This window comes from Sinocyclocheilus anshuiensis, unplaced genomic scaffold (genome assembly GCF_001515605.1).
Source record: "Sinocyclocheilus anshuiensis isolate Anshui unplaced genomic scaffold, SAMN03320099.WGS_v1.1 scaffold1862, whole genome shotgun sequence".
Lineage (NCBI taxonomy): Eukaryota > Metazoa > Chordata > Actinopteri > Cypriniformes > Cyprinidae > Sinocyclocheilus > Sinocyclocheilus anshuiensis.
In genome coordinates this window covers 134,864-146,939 of record NW_015546125.1, presented here as the reverse complement: position 1 = coordinate 146,939, position 12,076 = coordinate 134,864, and the positions used below count along the sequence as shown (strand labels likewise).

The following is a 12,076-nucleotide window of genomic DNA, read 5'->3' as shown; positions in this document are numbered from 1 at the left end:
TTTTATTTGACATCAAGGTGTATGCCGTGCCTCCAAGCTTTCTTATTCGTTTTGCTAATAAACGTTCTATGTTTCTTAATTATTTGGTTATATTTTATACATGTTTACTCATTTCCAGTTTTGTATACCTATTTAAACTTTATGTAAGTTATTTTATTTTAGGCATAGTCTGACCTACAGCATGGTGTATTTTTATTCGTTATGTTAGTAAAAGTTCTATGTTTATGCCGCTATTTGAAAGTGAAAGTAAAATGCGCATGCCGCTTTTAAAAGCTATTTAAAAGCGAAGGAAAGTGAGGAAAAGAGGAAACACCCCTGCCACCACAGTGATACCGGTATTATCGGTGTTGTCACACGTCGATTAACCGGTGGGAAAATGTCCTCACCGTCACAACCTTACTCAAGATCTGCTGCCATTAATGCAAAAGGATGACAAACCACACACTACAACATTTTGAAATTCGTGTAAACTTTTCAGTTCAAATTTTTGCCAAATTCCTTTGCAGAAAAAAACACTTGCAATGGAAAAAGCTGTTTTAAATGAGAAAAATGCAAATGAGAAGCTTTGTCTCAAGTGGACTCTTTTGAACACCTTTGTACCGCGTTTTTTCAGATGTATTTCCAAGAAAAAAAACATCGTCTTATATTCGGGTCAATACGGTAGTATATTTTTGGCTGATTCCTAATTGACCAATCAGAAGTGTGCAGGACATTCTTGCCCACATCTCTTCTATACAAGAAAATATGCAACACATGAACAGGCCTCCATTTCATTCCATCAAAGTAATAAATAAAACATGCAAGAGTAAAGTCATATTATAATGCATGCAGGATTAGAAATGCTGTTCTCACCCTCCTTTCCCTAATATTAAGGATGGGGTTTCTGAAAGAGGTTTTCATTTTAGTAATATCTGATCCAAGAGACATACCCCTTTATCGATTCCCTCAACATACCTCATTCATCTCAGATGTATAATTAATACCTAAAAGTCAACAGTAAAAAGGTTTATGCCTGCTGTAATGGAGACTAAGTACATATAGAGATGATAGAGAGTAAACCATACACTGTACAGATGGTTTCTTTACATAGCAAGCTAATTTTTGCTTGTCCCCATCGTTGCTACCACAAACCTAAATTCATGGTCTTTTCTGGCAAATTACAACATTAAGATACAAATGATTATGTTTAAGGGATTGAAAATAAAGTTCATAGATTAAGTATACTTACCCTGTCAGGACCGACTGTAGTACTAGTAATCTACAGATCAGTTTTTAGACTTCAAAAGGCTTCGGAAATTAAACAAGGCCATAACTGAGATCTACACACACAAAGTTTGTCTCTCCACTCCATGGTCATGATTAGATTTCATTCATGGTGAGTTTAGGAGGAAGTGAAATCTTTTGGCGGAACATTTGTTTCCCGTCAAGCTTTTCTTGAATGCACACCGATGGGTTTGTTTTGGGAGCTGAGTAATTGTGAGGTCTCTTGGGTTTCGTGCCACAGCTGTGGCTGTAGGTTATCTTAGTAGTGCATCAACTTAGTTGTTGTCTTGCTTTCCTCTGTGTTGTGAATACCCCTCTAAACTAGCCCTGTCACCATAGTTACCCATCCTACATTTCTCTGGGGTAATGCAGTGCCACATTTGTGCGACGTAACCCCACTCCCAAGATGCATTTGGTGTAAAAACAAGCAGGGAGATGAGGGAGGAGAAACTTCGCATCTTGTCCTGAGGGGATGGTGATATACAATGACATGATTTGTGCATCCAATTGCCATTCTGTTTTACTTCCTTGCTATGCAATTGTAAAGTTAAAGAAATAGTTCAGCCAAAATTGAAAATGTTGTCATCAATTACTCGCCTTCATGTTGTTCAAACCTTTATGATTGACTTACTTACTTCTGTGAAACAGAAAAGAAGATTTTTTTTAAATTAAATTAATTTATTAGTTTATTTATTTATTTTTTAAATATGTTTGTTTTGTTTTTTCCCCCATTTATACAGTGATGGTCAGTGGGGACCCGTCACCCTACTGACTTTCATTATATGGACAAAAACAGAAAACATCCTTTAAAATCTGAAGAATGCCATACAGGTTTGCAAAAAGTGATTAAATGATGACAATTTACATTTTTGGGTAAGCTTTCCATTTAAATCTCACTGCACACTCAGCACTGATGCTCTGGCTTTCCTAAAAGGGCCTGATGCTCCTCATTTTTAATATGTGGATGAAAAGAACTGTGTTAGTTCTCTATCAGACAGTTGTAGGGCGTGGAACCGTTACTAAATTAAAAACCTGGCCTGGGGGTTTAAAATAAAGCAGAAAAAATTATGGTTTGCCACTGATTCCATATTTCTGTTTCTCTGAGAGGGATGTGGTTTAAGAGGAGGATCGCTGAAGGGTGTGGAGGACGCACAGACCAGAGAGTAGCAGTGCACAGGCCGCTAGGCCAAACTGTATTCCCACAGGACTGTAAGGGCTGTTTTCCGTGTGAGACTGATGGTTGAAGATCTTATTATTTTTCAGAAAATGTAGGACGACAAATACACCCAGATCTGTCAGAGCTAACGCAGTTGGTACACCCTGGGCCTCAAGTCTCTGGAGGCAAAGGGTTGGTTGGGCATCAGAGCTTCCAGAGCATCAAGGGATTGAGACACTGGGGAGAGTGACCCTCTGCTGGGATTTAGAGGGAACAGAGCAGACCTGTGACAGATTGTGCTCTTCAAACACAGCAGGCAGAAGCACAATGTTTGATTCAACGTTTCAATGTCTTTCCAGAGTTTAACTAGGTACCCAAAAGTACCTAGTTAACTATGTAAACAAAAAACTAAAATATCATGAAAAATCAGCTGTTCCTTAATTAAAAAAGAATTTAGTGCAGTATTGAATCATTGTATATTGGATTTTTTAGAATGCAAAGCGTCCTCCCTTCCAACAAAATTACCTCTTCAAAGATGCCTATTCTGTGTTCCGAAACATAATACTGTTATTCCTGAAAAGGACAAACGATAAGAGTAAAATGTGGAAATGCCTGTGCTGTTCCTGGCTGTGTGTAGCACCTACTGCTCGGCAGATTCTCCCGATGAGTCCCTGATAATTTCACTTTGACATGGTTGAGTGTCATATTTGATTATGAGAACCTGCCGCAGAATAATTGCACAATGCATTTCTATTCAAAAATCTGGCATTAAAAAAAGGGGCAGCACACAAGCTATGTTGCACCCAACATCAAACCTTTAGCCCATGTATAAGTGCAGCAAATTGTAGTGCAATTGTAAAGGTCAAAGACGAGGGAAAAATGGTTTTGATGCAAAAAATAGGGGATATCGAAAAAGAAAATATGTAGGGAGGGGTCTTCAATCCATCGGTTGTTTTTTCGGCTTTAAGATTTTGGCATTGCACTCAATATGTGGTGGCAGATGAATGAACTGTAAAGCTACAATGTTTGGATTTATGTGAACTTTACTAAAACCTAAATAAAAATAAATTACAGCTGAATAGAAATATCTAAATAAACCTAATAACTGACAAAAGGTAAAATGAAAATAAATAAATAAATGAATAAATAATAAAACACATGCATGGAATCATCCACAACAAGAGCATTTAAAAATGTGAGAAATTTAATTTCATGCCAACTGTGAAAAAAACCCCCAAAAAACCAAAACATGATATGACCCATTTAAGCCTAGTGTGTTGCTCAGTTTTTGCTCTCTGTCGTCTTTTCATCATTGGCAGGGGCGTGATGTGATATCTAATAAAATGTTCGGTCTCTGCTTTGTAGCCTCACATGTCTGCGTAGCAGCTACTCCAAGGGTTTTCCTAGTGTGCACAGTGCTCTACAGAACAATTCATTTAGACCTCACATAAAGCTTTGTGTAGGAGATGCCCCTCTCTGCTCATCATCAGCCAGCTCCCTGAACCTGAACCCAGACTATCATGAGGAAAACTAGATGATGTCAGCCTGAAAGGGTTGTCCTCAGGATCTGCTCTTACTCTGAGTACCAGCGAGTCTTGTAATGACAATAAACAGGGAGGCTGAATACATGCACCTATAACCTCTGACATCTAATGGATACAGGTTCACTAAAGCCACTATTGTGTTGTCTGAGACAAATTCTGGCCTTAGATCATTTGAGCTTGCCTTTTATGCAATATAAATATCTAACCTGTGTGACTTTATTTCCTCTGTGAAACTCAAAAGAATATATTTAAAAATAAAACGTCTCAGTGTTTTTTTTTTAATCTATAAAATTAAATTAGACCCCATTGACTCATTATATGGACAAAACCAGAAATATTCTTAAAAATATCTTGGTTTCTGCAGAAGAACTAAAGTCATGCCGGTTTGGAGCGTAAATGTTTCAAAAGCTGAACTGGGTATGTCAGAAAAGGATGACATCCAAAATGTGGAAATCTGTGGTCCTTCACAAATGCGAACCACTTGTGACAGGTAATAGCATTGTGAAACCAGCATGCCTAAAAAAAGAAACAAATATGTGTGTAAAAATCACTTTACCACCTAAGTGCTGACATTTACCAGCACCCCACTGTCCCCACTCACGGCCGTTGTGCTTCGTTCCAAGACACAATGGGAAACGGCAACAAAAGCACTGAAAGAATGCTTTAGAAAAGCATCACTAGAGATGCAGTGTACAACGGTTGCAAAAAGATGATATTCAGTGTATGTAGTCATTGACACAAAGAACAGAGCAAGACCTAGTGTTTGTGTCTCTGTCATTCTTGCCAAGGGCTTGTTTACATGTGCTTTATTTCCTCCACCATTATCTCAGTGTCCTCACTGTCTCTGCTCTCTGTGTCTGTAGGTACGTGGAGCGAAAGAACTTCCTAGAGCGAGTGGACCAGCAGCAGTTTGAGTTGGAGAAGAGTGTGCGTCTGAGCAACATGAAACGGTGACAAGAGAGCAGACATATTCACTGATCAAAACACAGACTGTCCCATATTCACACACACCCTCCATACACTCTCGGTTTTCCTTGTCACATAGGTGGAATTTTTTTCAGATCCCTGGCCTGTAGCTCCCCAAAACTGGACTGCCTTCACAATCGAATGTACAGCTGCCATATTGTCTTTTTCTTCTTCCGCTCTTCCTTTGTCCAATATTGCATGTCCACGTTTATCAGGGCTTTTTTAACATGAAAGAGGAACAACTCAAGATGTTTTTCTTCTCTAGGATTTCTTCTCTAGCAATTCCTCAAAAACCTCATTTTATAATTAACTGAGGTACATCAGGCACACCTAACCATTCAATAATAGTGCCATTAATGGGGAAAAAAACCTTGTTAAGATGCACAGATAAGGGATTTCATCTTAAACTGAATTATTTAGCATAATTCACATCTTTGTTCTGACAGTGAGGTTTTTCATAAATGTAAACGGCCAATATTGCACCCTATAGTGGTGGTTTTCTTTTACAGTATTTGATGGTAAAATGGAAGAGCACAGTTGCTTTTGTTTTTTCCATGTGTTCTTATTACTGTCTTGTGAATTTATTTTGTAAGAGTGGTTGTATGGTAATTACCCCATCATCATTTTAATCGTGTCTCACGGTTTGACAGAAATAAATCATGTTATTGGGTGTGGACACTTTCTTTTTAAATGAACTGTGTCTTGCTGTTAATTACTTTGACCTACTAATTAATGGCTCCACCTCATACGGCTTTCCTCTTCCCCATCCCTCTTTGCTAGCTTATGCCCCGCTTGTCTTCATACACACTTGAAGCTCCACCCCCACCACTTGTCTGTTTTTTTTTGTATTTAAAAAAAAAATACCATGTAGGAAAGGGATCAGCAGGGTTCAAGTCACGTATCTCTGAATCACTGTAGTGAGTCGTGCATGAATCCTTCCCCTTTTCAAAACTATAATAATCTGTGAGATATTTTTCTGACAGTGAAAGTCCTGTAGTCACAGAATTTTATCATTAAAAAAATGTGAGTGCTGCTTGACCGTATAAAAGGTGTTTTGAGGGGAATTTAGTGCATTGCTAAGCTGTTGCGATGGTGTTATGGGTGATTGCTCAACCCCAAAAGCGCATGCCTTAATCTTTATGATACTCTCATCTCTGATATGGCTCGGTGTCTTTTTTTTTTTCATTCAATGTCTATTTGATTTTTTCACTCATTTTATCATCCCCTAGCTAAAATGGTAAGTCATATAGCATAGAAAAGTAATAGCACACCTCTCTTGCATGATTTGAGACCGTACCACAAATGGGACAAGTTACATGCATTGATGCATCAGCAAGGATGCATTAAATTAATCAAAAGCTGCATTAAGAACATTTATAATCTGACAAAAGATTTCTATTTCAAATAAATACTGTTTTTTGTATCTTTCTATTCATCAAAGTATGGAAAAAAAAATGTATAATGGTTTCAACAAAAATATTAAGTAGTACAAATATTTTTGACATGAATAATACTAAGAAATGTTTCTTGAGCACCAAATCACCATATTAGAATGATTTCTGAAGGATCGAGTGGTACTAAAAACTGGAGTTATAGCTGCTGAAAATTCAGCTTATCACAGGAATAAATTACATTCAAATAGAAAATGGTTATTTTAAATAGTAATAATATTTCATAATATTAGTTTTTATTGCATTTTTGATCAAATATATGCAACCTTGGTAAGCATAAACGACTTTTAAAAACAAACACAAAATTGCATCGACCCCAAACTTTTGAATGATAGTGTAAATTATGAGCAATATCAGTAGTGCCATTTAATGATGTCAACGGTTATTATAATGGCTGTGTAAATATGTGACCCTGTCTGTGAAATCCAGGCTAAAGTCTCAAAATCTAATTATGAGATAACAAGCATCAAAGTTTGATTTCAACCATTAATTTCACTATGATTTCAATCTTTGACATGGCCTTACTCAGTCAATATTAAAGATATAAAGGTAATATTTTCACAGAATGTTCTACATATTTATGAAGGATGATTTTATGTAGAAAACAGTAAATCACAAAAAAGGCAAGGTCACATATATTATGTATATTTCAGACTAAATTGCAGTACTGTTTGTTTTTGATGTGTCAATTCTTAATTTGTTATTTTTCCTGAAAAACCATGTTGGGTCTTTTGATAGCATGGGCGGTAACTTGTTCATCCTTTCACTTGAAGATAATGGTCTTGTTTACATAATTCAGTCTTCCCTCTCCCTGTGCGTAGGCCTGTGTGGGCACAAAGTTTGTTTACTGCCATTTCCTGCTGCTCGACTACCATTTAGAAGGATGTTCGCATGCTCCGCGCATCTCTCCAGATTTCTGTAATGGCTGACCCCCACAGCAGTCCCCTGCCTCACTGCTGCATTGCTTATTTCCCAAATGGAGATGAGTAGCTGTTCTCTGCTCTGATGTTGTCCTGTGCAAACATCAGACTCTGCAGGTGGGAATTTGAATGATACTGGCATAATTCCCTCACTTAATCAATGTTCTCGAAGCTGAGCAGTGAGCACTGTGGGCTTTTTGTGTTTCACACCAATAAACTGGTACATTCTAGGCAGAAATAAATAAATGTGCCTACATGAGCATACAGAAACAATCATATCACAGAGTACATGTCATTTGCAGATTCTCCATGCATAGCTGTACTCTTAAAGAAACAGTTCACCCCAAAATGAAAATTGTCATTATTTACTCCTGCCTTTTCAAACGTGTTTAACTTTCTGTTTTGTGAAACCAAAAAGGTACATTTGTGAAGTACATCGTTGCCACTCTTTTCAGTATAATGAATGAGAATGTGAGCTGCAGAATTTCCAAAATGACAAAACGGCAACATAAGTTTACTAAAAAGAAAAAACCCTGATATTCACTTGAGTTCTCCTTGTGCTTCATGAAAGTATTCAGATTCATGAACAAGCTCTTTTCAGTCAGATCTATCCAATGAAATTGTGAACCAGTGAGCTCACAAAACCTGAAAGATTTCTTCACATGTTAGATTAGTTCTGTTGTTCCATGTTTAACTCGAATCTAGCAACGTTTTTTATATTTTCATTGTTAAACATTTGATTTACATTTATAATGCTATACTTTGCTTTCTTACCTTGGCGGGCCGGCTCCAGACAGCCCCAACAATAATAAAATAACATCAGAAAATTGCAGCATTTTTCTTTTATTAGCTGAATGCAAGGCACGCTGAATTCACGCGGCTTCAGTCTGTAGCAGAAAAGCAGAGGCATGACAACGAGCGAAGATGTGGAGTTTGCGAGTTACGGGGAGTTTAATAGGCTACATGAATATGTATCATAGCCTACCACTGAAATAACCTGAGCAATTTTAATGTTATTAAAAACCCACTCACTCAGTAACGTGCATTCATTGCATGGACGGGGCAAGACTATGTCTAAAATGCATGTACGCTATACAGTTCAGTTGAAAGTTTACCCCTTTTGGCTTGCTGTTAATGCTGAATGTAAAAATGAAAACTTAAAGTAAAGAGCTTGTGCGACGAAAGTTGCGTTCGTTACTATAGCAACCAGTCGGCTCGACTGAGAAACGTAGCCTTCCACTTCTATGACGTAAACGACCAGTGATGCAAACTATTCGACTTTTTATGTCAAATTCCGCAGTTTTGAATAGAAAGTAGGTCTGTCATTTACGTGATTCATGTAGCCTAATTCATAATTGATTATGACAATAGCATTTTTCTGTTTTGCGTTTTCAACAATACAACTGAAATTGAATGGGTGCATATTTTAAAATAAAAATATTATTTGCAGTTCAGATTGATTAGCCTACTTTACAAAAATTCTTATTATTGTTCTTGTTCTTTTACTGTTCTGTTTTCTTATTTTAATTGATTCCCCTAAATCCATTTAAATCCTTTATTTATTTAGTTTCTTTAAATAAGTACCATTACCATAGAGGTCTGGTCTTTATATTTTCCTCAAAATAATTGGTCGATATGATGACTAAAAAATGCCCACCCAGGATATCTGCCAGCCCACCCTTCTATAGCCATCAAGAACCGGGCCTGTACCTTGGCATTAAATTACATAAAACTACTTCTCGCTACTGTGTGATTGTTTCTAATATAATGGAAAATTTGACTTCACACCCACACATTTTTATTTTATTTTGCTTTTGGGGCAAATGAAGACAAAAAATATATTTGTTGTATAGTTTCCATTCACCACTATAGAAGTTTACCCAAATATGACGACTTCTGTTTCTGAGAAGCCCAGAAATGTGAAAAGGGTCCTTTTGCAATAGTTAACAGCTCACTGAATAATCAATGAATGATGAATTAATATTTAGTCTGTTCCTCACACTTAAGAAGACTTGTAATATAAGCATATGAGTTGTATAAATGCAGATTTTTATATTTTTTGTGTCCTTTTTGAAGCTTAAAAAAGTCCCTGGTTTAGACCAGCGTGAGGGTGAGTATGATGACTGAATTTACATTTTTGAGTGAACTAATCCTTTAAACATGCACGTAATGCATTTCACCCTTTCCATGTGAAGGCATAGTGGGAGTATAGTGAGGTAGCCACACTCATTTTTATTCATGTCCTCCCCCGTCCACTCAAAGTCGATGGTAAGTGTGTGGTATTCAGGAGTGGAGAGGAGCCTGTCGCCCTCATCTTTATTCAAATGCACCTGTCCTCTCCTGATTTTACTTTCTCTCTTGGGTCTGAACACTGCTGTTGGCTCCTAAATAATGCCTTCATCCCTTTCCTTCTGTCACTTTTTCAATTTTTCTATCGCTTTCATCTTGCATTACGCTTAGATGTGTTGATGACATGAGTCTGATTTTCCCTTTGCAATTGTCTCTGCCATTATCATTAACTTTGACTTCCACTTCACAAGACTTTTTTCCTTTCCTGCCATTCTATACTTGCATTTCCCCTCTCTATTTCTTGAGTGATTTCACAGTAGTAACAAACTGTCGGTTATTAATATTACTTAGAATGCATTATGTATAGAGTCAGACAAGCAGGCCAAAATAGATCTGATCCAATGCATCCACTGATCCAACACTGTGATAGAGGTGTAGACCCTTAGCAGTGTCCTATATAAAAAGACATCTCTGGAGCAACAGGGCCTTAGGTGTCTACTCGGAATTTCTGTAGCGTATATATATAGCACAAACTTCACCTCCAGGCATGTGTATCTGTCTGTCACCAAGTGCATGAATTCAAACAGGGGCAGAAACCTTAAAAATAGACAGCACTGTTGAGAGCACAATTATAAACAATCACTGTGATGAGAACCTAAAATAACAGCTGACTAAAATGTTCCAAATGCCTCTTACCTCCAGGTCGCCAGAGTTAAGGGGAGCTTTAAAGGACTCCTGGCTATTTACTACTCCCTATGTGTAAGCCACAATAAAATGATTTCCTTCTAAATGTTTATAGTGCATTGCCTGTTGAACTATATGGGTTGCTTTTAAGGTTAGTACAATGTGCTGCACTTTTTATGGCACATTTGCGAAAACACTTGTACCGTTATAAACATTCTTGTCTTTTTGGAATCACTTTCTGGAGTGATTTTGCAGAAAAATCAGTCGAAACTTGCAGAATGGAATTAAATATGGGTAGAATGTGTTAAAAAGAGCTGAGACTACCGCAGTGGTACCTGAAAGCATGATTAAATTACCTAAAATATTTAATAAACATGCGGAGGTGTCAGATGTACAGTATAGAACTTGATTAATGAGGGGTGTTCCAAATCTGTTCTGCCCACACAGATTCCGTACGGGCCGGCTCAGTGGCTAATATCCAATTGCAGACCACAAGAGAGTTTTTTTTTCTTCCCATCTTTGCAGTAAATTCAGCCTTGTAACAGTGGACTTGTTTGGCAGCCCACCAAAAAGATTTCCTTCTGAAGGTCTTCTTTCCTGTATTTCAGCCCTTTCAACATTAGCCAATGTTGGCAGATGAAGGGAGGGAGTGCCATGACACCAATTTAACAGACATTTGAAGATAAGAAGAGGACCTTTGACTTCTTTCACGCAGCTGCCCTGAATAATTAAAAGCCATTCACAGTGCTCATGGCATAGCTGTCAGTGAGAGCGTTGGGAATGATACTGCTTGTAAACTAATTGTCCTTCACAACACATATTTCTATCTGCTGTCTGACAAATAACGCACAGTTTTTTCCTTAAAGGGAATTTCATCAAAGATGAGAGGCTGGCTGTATTATCGCTGATTTTTAGTGTTAAATGTAAACCTTTTTTAAAGACGTGCTTAATCTTTCGTAGTAACCCCAACCCCAGAATATCGTCCAGCATCAGCTAGTTTGAAAGGCCAAACATTTTGTTGGTATCAGCATCTTTTGGCCAATCTGTGTTATTAAAGGTTTTTCTTTCAAAGTCAAATGCTAGAATGTTTGCAGCCAGTTTCATCATGTTAATGGGTAATTACTACTTTTTATACTAAATATATACTATATATTTTTGTTATCAAGGAGATTGTTTCTCTGCAGATATGGTAGTTTCCAAGCTATGTTCAGCAAATAACTCAGGATGCCATAAAAACTAGAAATCGGTAATTAAGTTTAAAAGAGAATTTAACATAATTAGTTATTTTTAAACCAAATAGTCTACATCATCCATTGCTATGATGTGGAGTGAAAATATAGTTTGTTATTGTTTCTTGTGTTTTGCTTAGTTTTGCTTATTGAATTGATATCCGTCAAGATGTTATTTGATTGCTAAAAGGAGCATCTTAAGGGGTTTGTTAAATGCACCTGTTACCTTTAACATAATTGAAAACTGGGTATGCAGCCACAACACCTTTTGGGGTGTTTCCATATTGTAGATTTTTAAATAATTAAAGTGTTCGGTGAATGTATTTCCTAGTGCCTAGTGTATTTTAAAGCAATGAATAATACATCTTTAGTGTAAAGCCTCAGTCACACAGTCAGTGACTTAAGCAACAGTGGCCTGAACTCATTCATTTTCATTAAGAGCTGGAGACTTCCACAACATGAGTGACTGTTGGTGACTATATGTGGGCATGTCCAGTGAACTGACAAATCTGAAAAAATATTTATGCAAATATGGAGTGACTTAAAGACAGTAAAGCCCACGTAAACCTGCCAG

General features: G+C 37.2%; 1 protein-coding gene across 4 annotated transcripts in view; it reads left to right on the top strand.

Moving 5' to 3' along the window:
• Positions 1-5,288, top strand: part of LOC107701031 (craniofacial development protein 1-like) — a 36,018-nt gene extending 30,730 nt beyond the window's left edge. For all 4 annotated transcript variants that reach the window (XM_016502945.1, XM_016502948.1, XM_016502944.1 and 1 more), the window contains one exon: positions 4,827-5,288. In XM_016502945.1, the coding sequence (XP_016358431.1) occupies positions 4,827-4,917 (91 nt within the window). In that variant the 3' untranslated portion in view covers positions 4,918-5,288. The remainder of the gene's footprint in view (positions 1-4,826) is intronic.
• Positions 5,289-12,076: the final 6,788 nt, after the last annotated feature.